This window comes from Puntigrus tetrazona, chromosome 2, assembly GCF_018831695.1.
Source record: "Puntigrus tetrazona isolate hp1 chromosome 2, ASM1883169v1, whole genome shotgun sequence".
Lineage (NCBI taxonomy): Eukaryota > Metazoa > Chordata > Actinopteri > Cypriniformes > Cyprinidae > Puntigrus > Puntigrus tetrazona.
Genome location: NC_056700.1, coordinates 890,278 through 915,299, shown reverse-complemented (window position 1 = coordinate 915,299; position 25,022 = coordinate 890,278). Strand labels below are relative to the sequence as shown.

The window sequence follows — 25,022 nt, the reverse complement described above, 5'->3', positions numbered from 1 at the left end:
ATGTGCCAGCTGCATGCGTGCATAAAAGATTTGGTTCAGATTTCACATTTTCAATAAAAAGTTCAATAACATGTTGCTAAACCTGTTGCATGCATAGGAATCACCAAAGAAACTAAAAGAGGCCACATTATTTATATCAGTTTCACCTGGAACCCACGGGGACCCTGTCGCCATGGGAACTGCGGAGGTGATTGGGAAAAAGATTTCACATCTTAGGCTTATCCAGGCAGTTGTGTTTCATGAGATGCCAGCCTCAGCCCAGTATCACTAAAATGCACACATATCTTCTCAGAAGACAGCGTAGCATGAATTCCCTTTTTCTCCACACCAGCGGCAGTCAACCTCATCAGCTGATCGGATTCCCCTCCGACACTGAAACCTCACCCATCCGTTTCTTTCTTACATAGGGTTTATGTTTAGAGTAACCAAAAATCTAAATATCAACCCTGTTATTTGTTGCATCAAATATCCAGTGGCCTTCACAATAATGGTATTTTATAGGTTTAATTTAATTTAATTTTAACTATATAAAATTGTAACTTTTTTTTTCTTAAATATTTTAATTAATATTAGCTATTTTCAAAGAACCGAGCAGCGGACATAGTTTGACTGCATTATAGTTCCATATCACTTTGCCAAATGGTTTCTATTATTTCAAAGGTCTTACAACAGCAAAATAACCAAAAACCCACAACGACACTGGCCAAACAAATAAATATAGTAATCCATATGATAGCTACAAAATTACGTTTTATTATGTACGGAAAGCACATACTCTATCTCTCCAGCTCTGCAGTAGGTTTGTTCAGTAGCTCACAAGAGTACAGAGATGTACTTGAGAGACGAGGATCTCCGGTTGAAATCCAATGCATGTAGGGTTTGACAAAACAGTTCAAATCTATGTAAAAGGAAGTCGAAATGGCAATGTTGCATCAACAGTTTTAATATCATTTTTAAATTTGTTAACACTATCGTGTAGGTTTCTATATGGTGTAGTGCATATTTCCAACATGACAGAGCATTAACTTTAGCAACAGTCCATATTTCAATTTTGAACAGCCGAAAAACAAACTTAATGAAAATGTCCCCTTATGCCTGGTTTTGTGGTCCACGGTCACATATGCTTATATATACAATCTCTTCGATGTCATCTATGAATTACCAAGCTATGGACATGTTATTTCTCATCTCAGCCTCTTACACAGATGTTCGAATTGCCTGCACTTGGAGTTGAGAATGACAGCTAACACTCTCCATTACCCTCAGGAGAACCAAAATTTCCTTTATATTGTTTATCTTCTTCTTCCCTGTATTCCTGCCCTGCTATGATTTCTCCTTGTCCTTTACTGCCATGTAATTTGGCTGAGCTTTGAGGGTACGGTTCTCTGACAGCTGCGATTGACGTGAGGTTAATGGTCTGACACACCAATGACCTGGTGAGTCATTTTCTCACTTTTCACTTTCTTTAAATGTGAATGTCACCATGAATATTGAGATGATATTGTGCTTAACTTTTATATTCTGTTTTTTAGGTGGCAGCCAGTATTTAAAAAGCACAAAGCTACATTTCGTTTTTAGCCACTTAAAAATGCGCTTGTTAAAAGAATAAAATCACAAAGCATAAGAACAATCTGTACGTTTAAGTAATGCCATGTTAGTGAAATAAAAAGGTGTAAATAAAAAGTGTGCATTTTAATAGTCTAAACCGTATTTTAGTTTTATATTAAAAGTAAATATTTAAAATGTTTTAATAATAAGTACACTTATTTTGATGAATTGTCTAAAGCACAAATAAGATACTTTATTGTAACTGTAAGAACACAAAACATGTCTTGATTTTTCTTTTCTCCATATAATGATTGTCAATGTTGCCAGTGTTGTTTTGAACACCAGTTGAAACATTTTTAAAATGCCTTCTTTTATGCTCCACAGAAGAAAGAAAGGTTTAGTGTGACACAAGGATGAGCAAATGATGACAGACTTTTCATGAAAGTGCATCCTCTGAGTAATCAAATATTCCTCTGGGATGGAATGGCATTCTCTCTGCTCTCTGATTGGCTTTTGGCTGTGGGAGGAAATGAATCCCATTCAGCGCAGTAGAAATCAGCACATCCTCATTTACACTCATGCATAAACTGATGAGAACACCATTCCTCATCTCATAAAAAAACAAAACAAAAATGGCTATACATCATCGCAGAAACCATGCCACTGCAGAACTATCATTGAGAATGGCAAAAATGTCATTTTCATGCAACAATGTATGAGTAATGAATGAGTAAAGGAGGAAGCTCTATTTTATATTTGCGATTTACATATTGCTTGTAGAAATATACGTGACGATTTTGAACATCAGTGAAGCCTTATTGCGGTGTAGTAATGACAAAGTGTCAGTGCCAGTTCAAATTCAAAACTTATGAAAAAGAATGCCTCAGGGGGGGATTCATAAAAAATCCAAACAAACCAAACTGTTAGAATATTAACTGTTAGGCTTTCTTTGGATGATGAGGAAATGAATTTGCATTAATAAGAAATGGCGTTAAGCTTATTCCGCCTGATTATTGCAGCATGCTTGTGTTGCCACAGATGGGAGAGCTTAATTAAGTCATCTCACCTGAGCCGTGTCTGAATCACATCCAGCCATCTGAAATGCCAGCAGATTTAACGCAAGCCTCTTCGCTTTATACCAGATCAACACGTTTTATTAAAAAAGTATCTCACGACAACCTCCACCTACAGTAATAATGAAATGTGCACGCTGATTAAAAGATGCAATAAAGTTACTCCTCTTAGACTAAATTAAAGGCTTTAAACCTATCACGTGTCATGTTTTTAGGTAAGCCTTAATTTGAAATCGACAAATATTTAAGAAAGTCTGGAATAAATGTTCTGAACTCCCCAATGTAATTCTCCAGTAATTGAAAATAAGCAGCAAAAATGGCTCGATATGAAATTCTGAAACATTGTCAGGTTACACTAATATAAATAGGGACCTAATATTGTTAACGTATTGACTGTTTATTATTACTTATCCTTAATTGCATCCTTAATCCTACCCGGTACCTTAACATCTACATTACTAACAATAGCATTATTAAAAATAGTAGCTGTCAATGAATTGTTGACAGCTGTGCTGCATAAGATTTTTTATCATGATGCATCGTTTGGTAACACTTGTTAACTAATAACTATGACTTTTCCCTCAATAAATTCGTAATCTGCCGCTTATTAATAGTCAGTAAAGTAGTTGTTAAATTTAGGTATTGGGTAGGATTAGGATGTACAATAAGGTCATGTAAAATAAGGCATTAATATGTGCTTAATTAGCTTAATAAATATGTGCTTAATAAATGTTCTAGTAATATGCATGCTAAAAAGCAACTGATAGGTGTAAATATTAAATATCAATCGTTATCGAGCATTTTAATGCCTCCTTGCTTAATGAAAAGTTTTTACTAATTTGATGGTATTCAGTACACACGTGTATTTGCCTCCGCACCTACCTAGTAGTCCAGCTGACAGCCGCACTGTCTGAATCTAGCTTTATTTACACACATCTGAGTTGGCCTTGTACACAGCACTAGAGCTGTCAATCATTCGTCACTTTATTAAATCTACTCAACTCATGGCTGTAGACAGGAAATGAATGTGGATTTGATGTGAAGCAAAAATATTTCTCTCACTTCAAGGTCCAATGGGTTTCCTAAGGCCATTTTGATTTTGAAGAGTAATGTTTGTGTGTCATCTCTCGCGTAAACGCTTCATTTGAGAGTGTAGCGGATCAATGCAGGCTGCATGCTGTGAATGAGAAATGTGCGCTGGTCTAAGTGGTGAAATGTGTGTGAGTGTGTATCACACACCTGCATCCCTAAACACCTGCTCATACTGGCATATCATCTCACATGAGAGAAGAGCTTCCCCTGTTTAAAGGAGTGTGGATGCTTTGCTCTCCTGTTTTTCACTATTTCAAGATTAAACATCCATTTTTCTCCAGTTGCTGCTGTGGCATGCCAGTCTCTGCTGGCACACGAGAGATGTGGGCTAGTAGAGGTGCCGAAGAAAGCATTGGCAGAGAGATTCAGCTCATTGCAAGCTCATAAGCTTGGATATTCTTTAGCTACAGCTGGGTGTTTTAACCTTAAAGGGAGAGTTCACCCAAAATTTAAAACCCTGCCTTCATTTACTCACCCATGTGTTGTGTCATTATTGACAGGATATAAACTTTTCCTGCTTGGTTTAAAAGTACTGCTAAACTGTATAAAAGCCAAGTAACATTTTATCACTAATAACATGCAATCACTAATTCAGGTCTATGCTGAGGATCTTTTCTGGTGCCATCCACATCTGTTTAAGCTGGGTGGTCTCCACCCAAACAAACTTGGTGCAAGAGTGCTAAAGGACAATATCTACTTTTCCCTCCGTCATTGTTCAGTAGTCTATGCCAGTTCATTCCACCTGAATGGCAAACACACACCTGGACAGAATAAGAGTATGAGTGACCACTTCATTTCATCATGTGGTTAACACATCCCACAAGGACACAGATAACACCACAAAGCCACAACAAGCACTGCTCATGGACATCACAGCCGAGCCTTGCAAACAGAGCTCATCATAGACAGACTGTGACGTATTTCAACAGCTCCAAGGCTCAGCACCCAAGGACAACTTTCTGGAAAACAGCCAGGGAACCCAGGACAACATACTCGGGAACACCAGAACCCATCTCACCAGAAACAGTATTCCACTCTCCAGCATCTCCACTTCTGAGCTTCTCACAGAAAATGGAGGAATTAGTGTATGTTGGGACCAAACTCTTACACCCTTTGCTGCAAGCCCGCAGATGCCAACAAAAAAACGGCAGGCTCCATAACTAGTGGTGCTTTTGTCAACTAATTATCAATTAAATATTGTCGCAAACGAACCTTTATCACGTGATGAAAATGAGACTAGACGCAACGTAAATGCTGGCCATGTGACAATGACTATAGTGAAATGCATAATGCAATATTGTTGACGAATAAAAACAAATGCCGCTTTTTCATTGCATGGTACGTCTCGACCTGGCATGGTTCTGTACCGCACGGCTCGGTTCGGTTTGCTTTACTTTAGAGTGGGCAGGATTATACACATGCTGTTATAGTTGCGCCGCCTCTACTATTGTGTCATTCCTTGTTGCCCCATCAAGATCTCGCTCGATCCGCTACTCAGCTATCAAGGAGAGGAACGTCTGTACTTCCTAACAGACCACAAAACATTTTTTGGTTGTGAAAAGATGGTGCACTCGTTCTAAACAATTGTGATCGTACCTTCACTGGCTGTGCTGATTTAAAAAAATTAACAGGCACCAGGTACTGTACCCAGTGAAAAACCCTCCAAAGGTGAACCATACAGTGCTGTACCATGCAGTGGTCATAAAGTTAAGTCTAACACAGAGAAAGGGACCGATGGCTGTTGAGACCGCTGGTTGTTTGGTTGAGTAGTTAACATAATTCAGTAGTGTTTGATCTTTTCTTTCAATGAATTCCTTTATATGCAGGCAGTGCTTTCAATCCCATTATATCTCCTAACCCAGGGGTGTCAAACTCAATTCCTGGAGGGCCGGAGCCCTGCAGAGTTTAGATTCAACCCTGCTAAAACACACATACTATGCATGTCTGAAGTACTTGATTAGCTGGATCAGGTGTGTTTAATTAGGGTTGCATCTAAACTCTGCAGGGCTCCGGCCCTCCAGGAATTGAGTTTGACACCCCTGTCCTAACCTAACCATCCGTAGTGTTATATGGTTTAATAGTTTTTATGATGCAAAATCTGACTTCAGTTTACAAACAATACAAGTCACAGACACATATTATCTGCATTGTAGCTCGAGCATTCAAGCACTTTGTTTGTCTTTGTTAAACTTAAATGTATTAATATTCTTCTTGTATTCTTCTGGTCATGTGATGCTATTTTATTTTATTTTATTTATGTATTTTATTTAAATGTATGTGTGTGCACTTCTAACATGTTTAGATGGTAAAATAAATTTTGTAAGTTCAAATCAGACGTCTGAAATGGATGTATTCTTGAGTAAGGTAACAATAATATAACAAGACAACCTTATTTGAAATGGGTTTGGCTAAAAGAAAATTTTGGTACTACTACTAGGTACTTATATTGACTGGGTTTAATAGAATTGCATTACTAAAGAGAGACTAAAATACAATATTCATTGACTAAAATAAGTCATTTGTTTTTCAGCAACTAAAACTAGACGCAAATAGTCATGAATAATTTTGATTAAAATAAGACTAAAATGCTCAGACTTTTAGTTGACTGAAACTTGAGAAGACTAAAAAGAGTATGAACTGACAATAAAACTAATAAAAATTAAAATGACAGTTTCACACAAAGACTAGACTAAAACTAAAATTAAAAAGGCCGCCAAAAACAACTACCAAGGCCTGTGGGACCAGTTCGACCACCTCCACCTGTGAATCTCCGATTGCTGCCACAACGCCAACCCCCCTCTCTCTGGTGGATGTATATCAAAAACAACTGATAGCAGCTTGCAGGGGATTTTAATATTCATATAGATAATGCAGAAATCCAAATTACTAAAGGAATTCAAACTCTGTTTCAAACACTTTCAGCATGTGCATGGACCCACACACAATTGTGGACACATTCTAGATTTAATCATGTGTAGAGGTCTATCGAGGATGTGGCACTGATCTGATCACTCATTTTCTTTATTTTCTTTGATATATTGCTCTCTGTTACCAGTGAATCTAGATCTGTCTCTATCATAAAGAAATGAACTAACTAGAAAACCAGTGCGCTATTTATGGAAGCTATATCTTTAACACCAAGAATTTCTGCAGATTATGTTGATATCCTCCTTGATTCCTTTAACTTAAAAGTTAAGAATGTAATTGTTGAAATTGCTCCAGTGAAATTCTGCAAGAAAAATGACAGACAAATCCCAATTGTGAAAATCAGCAGTTCAGAGTATGAAAGGACAATGCAGAAAAGCTGAGTGGATGTGGTAGAATACGAAACTCAAAATTCACTATAGCGCCTATAAAGACATCCTTAATGCTTTCAATGTGAAACTAGCCAAAGCTTTCTTCACAGACTTTCTTCTCAAACCCCCCCCCCCCAAGTCAGACTCCCAGTGACATGCTCTCTGACAGCAAATGCAATGAGTTTGCTTCCTTCTTTTCTGAGAAGATCAGTAATATCAAAAAAAGCGATAGGGACATCATCTACTTTCGAGGTCACAAAGAATTGAAACTCTCTCAAAGCTGCAGTTGTTAAACCCCTTCTGAAAAAGAGCAATCTTGATAACACCACATTAAGCAACTAAAGACCAATATCAATTCTTCCTTACATAAGTACAATTATCGTAAATGTAATTTTTAATCAGTTGAACAATTTCTTAAACACAAATGGATAAAACGGACAATTTCCAATCTGGTTTCCAAGTACATTACAGCACAGAGACAGCACTCATTAAATAATAAATGACATTCGCTTTAATTGTGATTCTGGCAAAATATCAGTGCTGGTACTGCTAGATCTTAGTGCTGCGTTTGACACTGTCTATCATAACACGCTTCTACAGAAACTGGAAAACTGGGTCAGGCTTTCTGGGATGGTACTCAAATGGTTCAGGTCTTACTTAGAAAAGAAAAGTTATTATGTGAGTATAGGAGAGCATAATCTTGCTCTCTATAGGAGAGCAAAGTCTAAGTGGACATCCATAATATGTGGAGTCCCACAAGGCTCAGTTCTTGCACTGCTCCTCTTTAGACTGTTTATGCTGAGATAATGAGAAAGAACCAAATTGCTTAAATCTGGTCTTGGAATTTCGGATCAGTATTTGTTCATGGTCATCAAAATGAAGATAAAAATTAATCAATCAATATTGTCAATGCACACCCACATTTTTGGACCTTGATGGTCCCAGTACATATCCACGTAAATGTTACAGAAAAAAATGCTGTGTGAAAAGTTTATTCTGTTGTGTTTAATAGAATTAAAAAAATGTCAAAACCGAAACACATAAGGGTGTGAAAAATTATGACAGGATTTCCAGTGAACTACCTGCTTTTTCTGCTTTCAATATTTCTTAAAAAGTTATATGCATTTCAAAATGGCAAACTACTAAAGGTCTGTCTAGTGTGGAGCATTTTGGTTTCTATGTTTTGTTTAGATTTTTTTTAGCACTTTACCCTGCAGCCATTTTAAGGCAAAAAGAATGAAGTATGAAGTGCCATTCTTGGTATTTCCCAAATGAACCTTTGGATCAGAAACCCTGATTTGACATTTATAGCTTTCTTCTTCTAAATTCCCTTGCTTCTTGTATTTTTATAGATGCCTACTAAATCTTATACGTTTCCTGTCGATTCCAGATTTAACTCCTGATTAAAAAATGTAATCAGTCTCTAATAACACATCCTCATAGCCTTTGTTGAATAAGTGGCTCCGCTGGGATACGGTCTCATGTTGGATCTAACTGCTTTTAATTTCCGGCCGGTCCCAGATCAGCCTATATGTCCGTATTAATTACACAGAGTGATAAAGAGCATGTCTTAATGAAACTGACAGCACTGGGACTATTCAGCAGATGTGCACCTGGTCAGTGCACAGTCCAGTGATCGGTATATATGCTGCTGGGATTTCCAGAAATTAAGTTTGAAATGAGCACATTTGTATAAAACACCACTTACCTTTTAATCACAAGTGTGTGAAAATTATACCAATGTTTAATATGCAAGCTAAATGCACATGATCTACACAATGCATGCCATTATCTACACATATGCAAGATAAATGCATATGATCCAAATGATGCGTGCCGTTACCTATACCATAGCCTGGTATAATGCACTTTTAATGAACACATTTATAAGGTGACCATTTATTCAGATACGATCCTAACATATCCTACCATATTCTGTCATCAATTACCTAACCCTCATGTCATTCCAAACCCATAAGACCAATATTTATATGTGCATTAAATCTCAATTGAAATCTGTTCATCATGTAAAATGACTGTCTCACTTCAGAAGACATTTATTAAACTGTTTAATTCATATGGATAATGTTTTACAATCTTTTTGGAAATTGTGAAGGGTCACTTTCAACCGATGGACAAAAAATATCTTAATTTATGTTTTGAAGATGAACTAATGTTTTATGGCTTTGGAAAAATGTAAGCATGAGAAAATTACTACAGAAAAATTTACTGATTTACTGAAGATGAATGAAGGTCTTAAAGGTTATGATTGACATGAGAGTGAGTAATTAATGACAGAATTTACATTCTTTCAAGTCTTTTGGTGTTGACATTTTTGCTTAATGGTGAAAATATTGACATAGTCTCTTTTGAGCTATATGATAAACTTAAACATATCAAATATATTAAATTTTAATTAAGTTAAATAAATAAATAATTCTAACTACTTCTTAATGTGTTTTTCCATTAGACTTTTTTCCATTTGAAATAAGTAATATACTAGAAAATGTTCCTTACTGTGACGATGAGGCCTTTTTCTTGAAAGTATTTGACCAAGGGGATGGCATTCTGTTTGAAATTAGTCAAGCGTCGATCAATAGCTTTAGGGTTATCATCTGGGCGACCCTGCTGCTCCGCACGCTTCTCCAGACGCTCCTTCAGACGCTGGTTAGAGCAGGCCAGAAACACCACCAGGTCTGGAGTACAGATCTACAGAGAGAAAAGGAGGTGAGTGTCTCTTAACTAGTAATTTCTTAATTCAAGTTGATATTGAGGGGTATAGTCACCTTCTGGCAGATCAAAGTGCCTTGTGGCTCTGTGATCTGCGAAGATGTAGCTATTGAGAACCACTCTAAGGTCACACGTCTAAATCAGCTCCAGGTAAGATTGACAATCTAAGATGAGTTCTGGCCCTTCGTTTTATAATAATTGAGATTGGATGTAAACCACAAGCAAAAAAAGCATACATCTGGTGTCTTAGTTGTAATGTTCACAAGTGAAATCACAGGAACCACAGTCTATCTATTATTTTACTTTGAAGGCTTTACTATATGCAACAATATTGTGCAGTTGCAAAGAAATCTGCTAGAGAAAGTAAATAATAGAGTTGGTTGCTATGGTTACTGACACAGTTAAACAATTATCAAATACTAACAAAAAATCTAAGACCTAGAAATATATATCGGCCATTTCAACAATGATAATGCTTTATATATATATATATATATATATATATATATATATATATATATATATATATATATATATATATATATATATATAAAGCTTGGCAGACAGAGTGCAATTTCCTCCTTATCGAGTCTAATGTGTCAAAGGTCTTAATTAAATCTGCTCAAAGACCATATTAGCTGTGTTGTTAATTATTTGCTTATTGTTCAAATAAAAAAACAAGGAAAATTGAAATGCAATACACTGAATGTGGACTTTCCTTTTTCTGGCAGCAGGCCTACATGGACAATAAATGTCAACAAAATGATAACCTCAAAGGACAGATATTTGATCTGAAATGCACTGTCATTCTCTTAACCAGTTGACTGCTGGAAAGCCTTTTGGGAATGTGCACTTAATTAGTCACTGGAGAGGAAAAAACGATTACAAATGTCAGTTCATAAAAGCCTCAAAGCCTGTCACAAAACAGAAAAGTAGGCTGATTTTCTCAACAGAAGCGTGGCAGGCAAAATCTCAGTGAAAGCTAAAACTTTTTTAGATTTTTTTGCCATTACAACTAGTCTCTGTTCCTGACGTTCAATCCAAACTTATCTGTTAAAAGGGATCTGGATTTAAAAGAGGTCACGTAATTGGTAAAAGGCAACTGATACAATAAATAACTAAGAGAGAAAACTGTCCAATAATGATTGAAATCAATAATAACAATAAAAACCTTCCACTCAATCTAATGTGGTAAAAATTAAAAAGATATCTAAGATAAGAATATCTTTTATTGAAAAGATTTAATACCATATCTCAAAAGAGTTTTGTATATCAAACAGAATAGTTATAGTTACAGAAGTTATAATAAATGAAAAAAGTACTATGTCATATCACAGCTAAATTTCTAGTTATATTGTTAATTACAGTTATATAAATTTTTTAGATGAACTGTGTTTGTTTTCTTGGAACCTGGTAATAGAAATCCCAGGATGCTCGTTCCCATACAACGAAAGCTAATAAGAATCCTGATTAAATCTGGAAATTAAGAAATATAGAATGAAAAGTGTTAAAATGAGTGAGAAACATTCACTTTCACGAGAACGAGAAACAACACTCTGCACTATTTCTAGCAGATTTTTCAAAAACTACATTCGTGACACTGATCATGTGAACTATATACAGAACATCTTTATATTAACTTTATACAAAACGAATGTCAGATGTTCTGTCAGTGCATGTTGCATCCGGAAGAAATTCATACATTCACAAGCTTTTCCTGTGGGACTGCATGAATTGAAGATAAAAATGCTGTTGGGCCTCAGAGAGTTGTCAGAAAATGTCTGCTGTCTTGTTATAGAGGGTATTACACCTAAAAAAAAAGAAAGAAAAAACCTCCCACCATTTTTGCCTGCCCATGTGTAATATACACAAGACCGCCAATCTACCTAACAGTGATCGTAACCCTCTGAGAAATGCTTCTCTCCCGCACTTCTCACTTATCTCTCTTTGGAATTAACCTTTTGCTAATCTTCAAATTCTATTAATAGTGTTCTGTTTTTATCTTCTTACACTTGTTGCCTCATTCATTCCAGTCGGTCGTTATCATGCTGCTATCAGTTCCTTTTCTTGTCTTTTTTTAGTTTTGTGTTAAATCCAACCACTGAAAAAAATCCATGATGCATGACACACATTTTTAATTTCGAGTGAACTGTTCCTTTAAGTAAGCAGGGCTGAGGTCTTGCTAACTCCTGTCAGTGCAATTGAAAGCGTTACTATTATGCCCCCGTTCAAAGCACTGTGCTACATGTCAACTGCACTCAGAAAACGTCTTCTTGAAATGACCTCAGGCTTGGAACGCCACATTAGCAAAGGCCCTTTTAGAGCCTAAAACAAAGATTACATCATGTGCGCAGTATTTTATTAATTTGACAATAAAGGCCGCTACAACAACAACAACAAAGACAACAGAACGAGTAGGTTCTTATGATATAGTTTTTGTCTCACCCTCTAGGTCTACCTAGATAGTCTACTAAGGGCCAATTTGCACTAGTGCATTTTCATTTTAAAACAGTGTTTTAGAATGAAAACGATCTTCGTCTGCACTGGTGTTTTCACTGCATTTCAGAAGCGATGTCTGTCAGAAAATGTAGTGTAAATGAGTAGTGTAAAGAATAGATGATCCTTTGGCAAAAGTTATGCATTTTAAAAAGAAGACACGCTAGTGTCAATGGAGCCTAAATGTCAGCAAGAAGAGGCTTAGTTGATTAAATTTTAATTACGTGGTTGGTAACAGGAAAAAAAAACTCAACGGGATGAAGTGAAGACACACATTCTGTAGCCCCTGGCTGAGCACCATACACAGTAGTGTAGCACGTTGTTTTAGGTGAGTAATACAACATGAATTTACTACAAAACACTGTTTGCAATTAAATGCTGAATCCAGACCGTGAAAGAATTTGGATTTGTGCCAAACGATTTCTTTCGGAAAGGGATCGCAAAGTGAGGCCCGAGTGGACAGACTGTCCAGGGGACCCAGAAACCTTAGTGGCACCACTGGAGAGAGGTACGTGAGACCATAAGAGACTGCTTTGTATTCTGTTTTGTGATTCGTCACCCCTGTTTTTCCACAAAATAAACAGCATTCCATTATAAATTATTTCTATTATGTCTCACCCATTTTCTCAATGCATTATAAACATTTCAAGTTTATAAAATGTACATGTTTTTTAAAAATGTATTATTAAAAAAAGCGTAAAATGTGTTATATCATTAAATAAATATTATAAAATTATTAATTATATTATTTAAAAAATATTATTATAATACATTATAGTATTTCTGTATTTGTTATTATAAATTATACCAAAATACAATACAAAAGTATATCTTTTGAAAAGGTACTGCCCCATTGACAGATTATGTACTTTTTTTCTTAATATATGATGGAGTAAATAAAACGGGAATTTTTTTTTATAAATGAACAAGCACGGTATGTCGAACAGTAAATTTCTTTTTTCCAAGAAAACTTTTACTAGAGAAATATGTTATTGGGATATTTGCACTTCAATATTCAAGTATGAATTGTGTGCTTTGTCTCACACTGAGAGTGAGTGAATAATGATGAAGCATCCATATGATAGATGACAGCTTTTACCGAATACTGTACTGCTCAAAACATGCTTATATTGATTTTTGCTGAGCTCATGCCACTTCCTTCAGGACTGGCATACTGGAATAATATTTAGCTGACATTTGAAGGAGTTGGGGACACAGTGTCTCTTGGCTGCGCTCACAGTGGAGGTATTCGGTAATCCTGTAATGATCGCTGTTACAGCAGCGGCCTGATCCTCTCTCGTTCAGCGCTCGTCTCATAATTGGGTTTTAAATCCCTTCATTGCTGCTGCTCATCTCTATTCTGTGAGAGTCAAAGCTAATTCAGTTACTGAGGTTAGTTGTCGTGACACCGTTATCGGTTGCCTGGTCACCAAACACAGTCACTCAAAACAGTCTGGGGTCTGTTCAAACCTTTCTCCGTCCCGCGAACACACAGACAATAAAAAAGACTCATTGTTATTCGTATCATCTCCTGCATTGGTAAAAGCGTATAGTCATCTTCTCTTATTCAATGTATTCATGTAACCTATTCATTTAACCATCAAGCTCATCTTAATGAATCTTATTTTCTAATTCTAATTCTAATTTTCTCAATTTACTGTATGATATTTTGTGTAAATTGAATATATGCATGATATCAAACATGCAAAATTGTGTATATAACACTGTTATGTTCTTCCTCTGCTTGTGCCCTTGGTTTGTTTTTATCTGTACTTTTATTTTGTCGTCTGTTCAGTTCCTGTTTCTATGGCTCCTGTTTCTTAAATTTAAACAAGACTAAACTTTTGGTTTGGCCTCCCATGTGTTCAGTTCATCTTCTTATTTCCTTGTGTATAGCTTTCATTTGTTTTTAACAACGGTCTTGTTTTGTTACCATCATGTGTTCCTACATTTGGATGGACTGTCCTTCTTGATTTTTTTTAAAGATTGAAATTTCTATCTTTATAAAGCATTTATTTATTTTTTATTTAGTTTTCAGTTTTGATCCTCATCTGTAAATCACTTTGGATAACAGCCACCGTACCGTCTTCATCTTATTTTATTCAGGTCCAAACTGCAGTTTGCTTACATCAACAAGCCAGGAAAACTTTACCCCATTAGTATCGAAGGTGGCAAAATGCGTAGTTCGTATTTACGATTTGATCCATTGGATTTGTTTCCAAATCCTCTGCGCATAATGGCACTTACATCCGTCTTATGAATGTAGCCTACTGCAAAAGCTCTAAAGAACGCTAAAGGCGAACTGAAATGAGTACAGCATGAAGACAGGGTTCACATCATCCAAACAAACCGAATCGAACGCCGAACGAACCTCCGAAGTGCTGGTGTGAAAGCGCCCTTACATACAGTACTGTAATGTATGAAGTAGACTCTCACTTTAAATAAAAAGTAACTTAGAGATTGTTATGTGAAGTATATTTAGCTTATTTAATGAGTGATGAAAAAAGCTGAGAGGCTATGCTGAACACCGGCTGCTGTGCTGGACGACTGTCTTCGCAGAAGGTCTGCGAGCTGCAGGCTGGGATTTTTCTTTTTTTTTTTTCTGGCAAGCCTTCACTCATAAATCCTCTCAGTGACTGTGCTGGCACCTCCGGAAAAGGCAGAGGTAGAGAGAATAAGGATGCACACAGGGGAAACAGTGCCTGAATCTGGGTCCCTATTAAACTGTGACAGTCAGCGGACAGAAAGTAAACTAATTAATGCAACAGTAAAACAAGCCATCGCTGAACATTTACTTTAGTAATATATGGGAACTTATTGTAAAGTGGCCAAGTACAGAAATGTAATTTTCCATTAAGAAATGCCCATTTAAATTGATTTCCAGGAGTGTTTTTATTCTAACCTTATTAAATGCATGCAATTATTGAATTGAATCAATAAATGCAATTTGAATAATAAGATACTAGAGCATGTTTATCGGTCAAATGTAATACAGAATCCATTTTTGTACTGCAGAAGCGACAGAGAAGCTGCATTTGAAGTGACATTTAGTCTGTATTTAATAAACCAGTTTATTGCAGTTTAGAAATGGCATGTATGCATTTATAAATAAACCAAAACATGTATTCGAAAACTCATACAGGGGCATTTTGTGCACCCATACCTTGGAACTTGGGGGAATTTCTATTCAATTAGAATAGAAACCCTCATTAATTTCTTCTCTTTCAGCTATAATAGCTGAAGAACCTGCAATTTTATTAAATCAAATCTGTGCAATTTTTAGCTGAAGGACCTATTTATACCTGAACTGACTGGACCGAAAAAATCCTATAACCTAGCATAATCAGGTTGGTTCAATAACATTAAATATTTTTGACTTGCTTGCACTTTTGCGCAGCTGTATCATCCATTTGTGCAATTACCCATTGGACTGTAAGAACTGAGTCCATTAGCTAAGCCAGTTCTCACATATTGCGTCTTCAGTGCTTCCTTACAGAGCGGTCTAATGCACCGTGACAAGCCCCTGAAAACGATCAGAGAAAAGCTAAGTTGCTTCAGTCCAGACAGAAATATGATTGACCCTATTGCATATGCATTTGTAAGAGTTTCCTTTTCAGATGCAAAACTTATGGGAGGAGAGCATTTAAATGAATCATGCATTGTGATTTATTAAAGTTTGCGGGAGTTAATACTGGCATTTGCGCCTTTATTTACCGCCCTCAAAATGCGAGGTGGAAAGTCCAGAGATCAGAAAGCAAAAGCATTTTACGCTTGACATGGAAGTGAGCAAGAAGGCATGGAACTGCACTCTTACAGTAATTTGCCTTTTCTAGGGTATCTGGCCCTAAGTACATATACTTGAAGCAGATAATATATTGATAATTGAATAAAGTGTCATTTGAAGTGAGTACACTTGTTTCCTAGCTAACTTTTAAATGTGAAAATTTAATTGCAGTAATGTCAAATTAAAAGTTCTACTTTAAAGTTTTAAATAGGACTGTCAAGTGAGTATTTTTATTATTTATTAACTGTACAATGTCCTGATTAATTGATCAAAATAATCCCAAATTAATTATATTAATTAATCAATTAACATCACGTTTCGATTAATTGAAGTTATTTGTAAAGATTATTTAAAGCATTTATTTAGCTTTATTTATTTAGCATTGTGTTAAATAATAAACGCACTGAACAGACATTTCAAAAAAGCTTTAAAAATAAATATTTTAATTCAACGTAAAACTACAATTAAAAATTAAAAAACTACAATTAATTAAACTGAAATATTAAATTATTTTTAAAAAGAAACAGTACTCGATATCAAAACAGAAAGTGGCAGTAGGTGAAGGCAAATCATCTTAATCAAATCTTCTTAATAAGTGAGTCATTCATTCATTGGATTTACTCAAAGGGCTGATTCATTCAGAAGCAAAGCAAGTGAGTGCCTTTATGGTTCACTGAATCACTGACCCACACAATTCATTTAAAAATGTGGATTCATTAATAAAACTGGGCTGTTTGCTGATCGGAGATGCACAACAGTCCTCCTAGTCCTTTATTTTCGTTGCTTAAATTACTGACAATGTGTCACACCTTTGCCATATCTTAATTTTTAGGTGGTGACCACAAATAGCCGACAATTCAGTGCTTCGATAGGAGGAGACTCCCAACCTGGATTTTTCAATTAGGTACAGTACAAGTCATTTCAAAACATTTCAGCTGGTTTTTATATATGTGTGTGTGTGTGTGTGTGTGTGTGTCTTGTATAAGATACATTAGGTTCAGCTATACTGCAGTAAAGTATGTCAGTGTAATACTACGATGATGGCCCCAAATATGATCTTTTAAAGAGTATTTTATTTTCATAGTAAGTACAGTTTTAAAAGAATGCTAAAGGTTACTTCTTAATTGGTGGGTCGTTGATGAATAAAATCTGTTATCTGCTATAATCGCTTATTTTAGATGTGTAATTTTGCGATAAGTTATGTTAAATATGAATTTTTATTCAAAACATCTGCAATCATGTAGTAGGTAACATAAAATATCTCCATATTACCTAGTGACAGTGACATGTCACACAGCATTTTGGAATCGAGTCACTTAGGGCACGGTGTTAAATTTTGTCCACCAGTGTAACTAGTAGATAAGCAAAATTGCCCGACACTGCACAAAAATGCCATATACCTGCAAAAGAAAGTGAAGCAGATAATGTGACATCATGAGTTCATTTCTGAGATAAGCAGACAGTGTTGCAAATCTATTTTCTGGCAGCAACAAGTGTGTTCCTCGCAGTTCTCTGCCTACGTTAAAGCACCTCTTAGATAATTGGTGTGAAATGAGGAAGGCTGGAAACAAGCATGAGGGATGGAAAGAGATGGAGCAAGAGTCGGAAGCATATCCGATTCTTGGTACTCATTAAATTTTACTGCTCATGTAGACATACTGAACTTGGTGATCACATCATTTGCAGCCTGGAAACCACACTATGTGACATTTGCAGGTGGTGACTTCCACCATTCTCAACATAGCAATCTTGTTTTATGTAAAACTTAAAGGTTAATTTGAGACCAACAGCGAGTGGGGTGAATGGTAAGGGCGAGCACAGCTTGGAGTTAGCCATAATATCTAACGTACTACTTCCTAATTCCGCTGTTTTAGAAAAGAGAAAAATTGTGGGAACAAACTAATTAGCCATGATGAAACGTAAAGGAAAAAGCTGTAATTTAGAAATAACAGAACAGTCACACGATTTCCTCTTGGCGAGGCTGACACTAGTTTTTGACATTAATATACACCTGTCACTGCACAAGTCTCATCTGAGTAAAATGGTTCTTGTCAAAAACCCCGCGAATAGAGTTTCAAGTATAGGTTTGAGATCTGATATGTGTTACGCAGACAAATCACTCATGCAGACATGAATCAACAGGGCGTGAAATATCGGTTCACAATACATTCCCCCATCAAATTGGTTGCCAAAATGGTCTCAGTGTTTTGTCAGAGTAAGATATGTTGGTGATAATTTTCCATTAAAGCAACTACACAAAGAAGTGTGCTTGAATATACATTTGCATTTTACTTCAAATATTGAAAAAAAAAAGATATATATACATATAATTTGTTAACTGTACTTGCACATTATATAATATTGACCAAATGAAAGACCACTTTAGTGTACTTAAAGAGAACACACTTTAAAAATTGTTTCTTAAAACCACTTCGCAAGAATGTAAAATTTAAAAAGATTTCCAGAATTTTAAGAAAATTGGGTGTTTTTTACTATGTACTCAAACAGAAACTCCTAAAGTTTTGGATTTTTATCTTTAGAAAGTTATATCTGGGCATTTTACACTTTTTGTCTACATATAAAATTCCCCTAGCAAGTTAACAATAAAAACAATTGCACAAATTGTCTTCTGCAACAGAAATACAAACAGTGCAAATGGTTTATAACTTTATTAAAAACTTTATTAACTATATAAGTATTATTTACATATTATAACAGCTGAATGGATGATCCACTGGCTACGGTATGCGTCAGAGTCAAGGCACATAGCCTTACGACGCAAATACCTAAATTCTACCGAATTTCTACTGATCCAGTGTGTACTTCTGTTTCATCGTTGTTTTTGGTTTGTTTTATGTCAAAGCTTTTTCAGAGATTGCTCTCATGCACATGTGTTATTTTGTGTTTGTTTTCATGCAAGCACTTTACGTTCACTTTGCGCTTGTTCTAAAAGTTGGTTCAAAAGGCCAAACATTGACAGTTTGAACCAATCTGGGCACGCGGGTAGGACTAAGCATCAATAATCATTCCTGTTTGGCTTAGAAGAACAAAATGCATTGGATTCTCCTGACGAAAAATTTGATGATGTAATAATGTACGCTATAAGCCTCTGAATATCCAAATTAGACCAATGAATCTCCACTTGAAGCCATTTCGGATAGAATAGCAATTCAAAAATTAATAAACATCAGTACGTTGCCTTTCCACTGGCTAGAGAGCTACCACAGAGCCAGGTCTTACGTAACTGAATACAGCATCTGAAAACATCTCATTTCCCCTAACAAAGCTAGTGCGCCAGCACCAAACACGATGGGCTTGTTTGGAATGCATTGGCACTGGGTGCAGATGGTCAGCGAGCGACGCTGAGGTGTCATGGGAGAAATCCAACAGCATAAAGAGCCGTCTGCATTCCAGTCGCTCCCTCAGCACGCCGGTGCCGATGCATCCCAAACAAGCCTGACCACCATCAACAATACAGGCACTGCGTTGATACTGATACAAGAACCTATATAGGTTTCCACACACAGCGATTCCAACTGGTTCGTGTTTGGCTGTTATCTAACACATAGCAGTCAAAAGTGTTTTGTTGGCCACGGTAACCTGGTAATCTTTTTTAAAGTGTTTGGTTGAAATTAGCACACACAAGTCATTCACAAATTATTGTACTCCAACAGCAGCCAATTAGGTGCTTAGTTGCTCTTTTAACAAGCAGCTTTCCAAATACAGGAAACTAATTTCTGTAGCAATTTAGTCCTCCTAGATCAAGTACCTGCAGGAAAAATGCGCTTTGTAATTCTGGGCTATTTTAAACAGCATACTGAATCAGTTTGGATGAAAGACAGTGGCATGACGTCTCAGATGAGTTAGGCTTCAAAGGCAATCATTCCATAATTTACGAGAGTATTTTAGAACCTTGCCTGAATTTCTTTAAGCATCTGTCTGACATGGATAAATTATTTTATTCAGAGTCCCTTTTAAATCCTAAATAAGGCTCCAGCAAAGTAAACCCAGTAACAAACACAGTAGCGGTGGTCTTGTCTTCATGACTGCATCATCCTCTTGCACAATTACCCACTTGACCACAAAAATCTAGTAGTCCATTAGCTATTCCAATTCTGACTTATTATATTGCAACTTCGGTGCTGCTTTGCATCAGAACACACTGCAGTTGAGAGCGTTTTGACAAGCCCTGAACGCCATCGGAGAAAAGTGAACTTGTTCACTAATGCGTCAAAGTTATTTATGCTGTAGGCTAGTCAAGGCAGAATTGGCAGAAGATTTTGAAGCTGATAAACCTGGGCAGAATGGCTGACAGTGATGATCTTCTCCAGGAAGATTGCATCTACAGGAGAGTTTTCAGAAGAAACTGTGAGTAGTGTTTGGCCATGCCAAGGCATTTGTATGTAGTTGCTAGGCCCATTATAGGTCATTACAGTGTGAAATGGACAGTTTACCCAAAATTGAAAACTTTGTTTCCATTTACTCACGTAAGCCTGCAGAGTTAATTACATTTTTTCATTTTGAGTTAATTACCTTTTAGAGGTGGTCATTAGGGATTGCTAGTGTGTTATGAGAAAGGTGTAATGAGTTCCCTTTCAGTCGGTCACTCCGAGTCACGTCGGATGACCGACGAATTGGGATCTCGCTTCGAGAGACCAATCTACTTCGAGTGTATCTAAACGAGCCAATTGAAGATTGGCATGCGCTAATCGCATCCAGCTGCCGCTGATCACAGCGCGTGTATAAATAAGCAGCGGGTGCAGCGCATATTCAGCTTTTCGCTTCGGAGCCGAGCGTGACTGTTCCGCTCCAAAGACGATCTACGAGTGTTGGAGTACGGCGTTTCAGCGGAGGTCGTTTTCCTGCGTCGAGTGGATTGCCACAATCAGGCTGCACTACCCCCCTGTTTGTGTGCAAAACGGCTATCCCCTGTTGCCGCAGCACTAAAAGAGCATTCGCGGGTGCGTCTTTTTAAAGACGACGTTACGTCTGGCAAACTCGACGCGTCTTGGAAGACAGCGTGGGTCTTGCTTCAGACGACGATACACCCGTGTGTTTCTGGATGCGGTTGTTACCTGGTGTTAGGTGATGGTCACAATCGTTGCCTCGTGTGCCTGGGCTGAGCATGCTGAGGTGGCGGTTGTGGATGAATCATTTCCTCGCGGGAGATGGTCATCTCGGAGTGATTCTGTCGCCTTGAAAAAGGAGGCGGAGCTTGTGTTTGCTCGACTTGGTTCTCATTCTGGCTGCAGACAGGTGGGCTCCATTTCGTTGTGACACAAAGCTTAAACTCTGCAACCAGTGGAGCTGCAAAGGGGCAGTCTGGACCCTCACGTGGGGTATCAGCTGTACCCTCTTGGGCTCCCCCTGATGATCAGAAGTCAATCGCTGCATCGGAAGGTGAGCCAGACATTTCTGGAAGTGAAGATCCGGTTGCTCTGCGTCTACCAGGCGTTGAATGTACTGGATACAGATCTAGAAATGGTGGCTATGCTTGCCCAGGCCGCCGAGGTGATCGGGATCAAGTGGAAACCTCCACTGCTTCCCGGGCCCTCGAGGCTGGACGATTGGTATTTAAGGGTGGCTTGCGCTGGTTCTCAGGGCCCCACCCTGGTACCTTTCTTCCCGGAAGTGCATGAGGAGCTTACTGGGATGTGGAAAGCACCTTTCACTGCCAGAAACTGCCCCAGTGGCTCCTCCTCCTTCACCACCCTTGACAGCGGCACAGCCAGGGAGTTACGGTGATCGCCCCCCCAGTGGAGCGGTCAGTTGGGATGCAGCTGTGTCCCAATGCCGCTTTCCGCTTAGTGCGGTGATCCTGTGCTCCTCCCCGGGCCTGCAGGTACTGGTCGGCTCTGAACGGCAGTGCCTTGTGCGGCCTGTGGACAAGCTGCGCTCTGCAGTACACGCTTTGGCGTTGTTGCAGGTTCATCAGGCCAAGGCACTGAAGGATCTGCACAGGGGTGGTCATGACCGGAGTTCTGAAAGAACTCTGTATCGTGATGGACTTCGCGCGCCACGAGCGACGAAGGTCACAACGCGGTCTCTGGGTTGTGCGATGGCCACTACGGTGGTCCAGAAACGCCATCTGTGGCTGTGTCTGGTCGACATGCGCGAGGTAGACAAGACACGCCTCCTTGAATGCCCCCATGACCCAGACCGGCCACTTCGGCGACGCAGTGGAGAACTTTGCCCAGCAGTTCTCCGCTGCCCAGAAGCAGACTGAGGTAAGAAACATCCTGCCTCGGCGTGCAGCTGCTGCCTTCACCCAGCCGCCGACGGCCCACCTCAGCCAGCTTGTCGCCGAGGGTGCCCCCTGCTGCTGCCACCGCCATCTAGGCAGCACCGTGGAGCTGGCAGCAGGGCAGCCACCCAGCCTGTCCAGGCTCCTGCCAAACCTGGAGGAAAGCGCAGGTGCAAGCAGATCCGGGATGGAGGGAGCTGCTCTAACGGGCAGAGAATGTTGCCGCTACCTAAAACCTCGACAAGGGCGGTTTCCTCTGTCTCTGGGTCCCCAGGGAGAGCGAGGAGTTGAGCGGGCCAGTTCCGCGCCACTCGCGCTCTCCTTGGGCTAATATGCAGCAGTGGGAAGACTGGGAGGACGAACCAACGGCCTACCCGCCTCACTTCTGCGGGGATGCAGGTAAGAGTTGCGCACACACTCAGACCCCGCTTCGGACCGGCCACGAGACGCCCGAGCCGGGTCCCTGCACTCCTCTCGCTGCCCCATCGCCTGCACGCCTGTGGTTCCGCTCGAGCCGCTAGTTCGGTCTCTGGATGCCTGGTTGAATCTTCCCAGGCTATCCCGGTGGCTCCTGCGAACCCTTCGACTTCGGCTATATGATTCAGTTCATCCGGCGTCCCCCCAAGTTCAGTGGGATCCGCTATATGTCAGTGAACAATGCGCGTGCCCCTGTCTTGTGGGCGGAGATTGCTGTCCTTCTAGTGAAGGCACGATAAAGCCGCTTCCTCCAGCCGATATGAGGTCGGGGCTTACAGCCCATACTTCATAGTGCCCAAGAAAGGCGGTGGGTTATGACCAATCTTGGATCTGTGAATCCTGAATCGAGCACTCCGTTCAGGATGTTGACACAGAAACGCCTATTCAGTGCGTCCGTCCCAGGATTGGTTGCAGCGATCGACCTGAAGGACACGTGCTTTCATGTGTCGATTCTTCCGTGCCACAGGCTATTCCTGAGGTTCGCGTTCAAGGTCGAGCATATCAGTACAAGTCCTACCTTCGGGCTCTCCCTGTCGCCACGCGTCTTCATGCAAGTCGCGAAGCAGCCCTTGCTCCACTGAGAGAGTAAGGCGTTCGCATTCTCAACCAACTGGATGACTGGCTCAGTCCGGGCTCAGTTGTGCGAACACAGGGATCTGGTGCTACAGCACCTCAGCCAGTTGGGGTTTCAGGTCAACCAGGAGAAGAGCAAACTCTGTCCAACGCAGAGGATCTCTTTTCTTGGAATGGAGCTGGATTCGATCGATCAGATGGCACGCCTCACAGAGGAGCGTGCCAATTCGGTGTTGAACTGCTTGAATATGTTCAAGAGCAGGACGGCGGCCCCACTGAAATATTTTCAGCCTGGGGCATATGGCAGCCATGGCCGCAGTGACGCCGCTAGGACTACTCCATATGAGACCACTTCAACATTGGCTACACAATCAAGTCCCGAGGTGGGCGTGGCAAAGTGGCACTCACCGGGTTCAAATAACTCCGGCCTGCCGCCAAACCTTCTCCCGTGGTCAGACCTCTCGTTCCTTCGGGCGGAGTGGGCTGGAGCAGGTCTCCAGGTATGCTGTGGTTTCATGGATGCCTCCACCACCGGCTGAGGGGCCACGTAAAACGGGCATGCAGTGTCAGGGGTTTGGACGGGCCCTCAACTGCAATGGCACATCAACTGCCTAAAGTTGCTGGCAGTACATCTCGTCCTAGGCAGTCTCAAGAACTGCCTTCGAGGCCAGCATGTACTAGTCCGCACAGACAACATACTGACCGTTGCGTACATCAACCAACAAGGTGGTCTACGCTCCCGTCGTATGTCGCAACTAGCCCACCACCTCCTCCTCCTTTGGAGTCGGAAGTTCTGAGGTCGCTTCTCGCCATTCACATTCCAGGAGTGTGCAACCAGGCAGCCGACGAGCTGTCGCGAGCTGCACTACCCGGAGAATGGAGACTCCATCCCCGGGCGGATCAGCTGATTTGGGAACGTTTCCGAGCCACTCAGGTAGACCTGTTTGCCTCTCCAGAGACTTCCCATTGCCCACTGGCACACAGCTGGCTGCGGGGCCTTTGCAAGTATGTATTTCCCCAGTGAGCCTTCTTGTACAGACACTGTGCAAGGTCAGGGAGGACAAGGAGCAGGTCTTGCTAGTAGCACCCTACTGGTGAAGACTTGGTTCCCAGAACTTGTGCTCCTCGCGACAGCCCTCCTTGGCGATCCTCTGAGGAAGGATCTTCTGACTCAGAGACGGGCACCCTTGGCACCCGCGTCCAGACCTCTGGAAACTACATGTCTGGTCCCTGGATGGGATGCGGAGGCTCTAGGTGACCTACCTCAAGGGGTAGTTGACACCATTTCTTCGGCTAGAGTGCCGTCCACGAGACAGGCCTATGCCTTGAAGTAGAGCCTGTTCTGTCGAGTGGTGTTCTTCTCAGGGTGAAGACCCCGAATTGCCCTATCAGTCGTGCTTATCTTCTTGCAGCAAGGGTTGGAGCGAAGGCTGTCTCCCTCCACCCTTAAAATCTAGGTGGCTGCAATCGCTGCAAATCATGACCCCATAGATGGGAGGTCTGTGGGTAAGCATGGCCGGATTATCAGGTTCCTGAGGGAAGCCAGGAGGTTGAATCCTCCACGGCTCCCAACAGTACCCTCTTGGGACCTGTCTGTAGTGCTGACAGCACTGCAGTAGGTTCCGTTGGACCCTTGCCAGCAGTTGTGCTAAAGTTCTTTTATCTATGAAGACGTTGCTCCTGCTCGCATTGGCCTCCATCAAGAGGGT

General features: G+C 39.9%; 1 protein-coding gene across 3 annotated transcripts in view; it reads right to left on the bottom strand.

Annotated features, from left to right (window-relative positions):
• ak5 (adenylate kinase 5) overlaps nt 1-25,022 on the bottom strand; it is a 76,637-nt gene that overhangs the window by 37,095 nt on the left and 14,520 nt on the right. For all 3 annotated transcript variants that reach the window (XM_043257429.1, XM_043257420.1, XM_043257413.1), the window contains exon 6: nt 9,527-9,718. In XM_043257429.1, the coding sequence (XP_043113364.1) occupies nt 9,527-9,718 (192 nt within the window). The remainder of the gene's footprint in view (nt 1-9,526; nt 9,719-25,022) is intronic.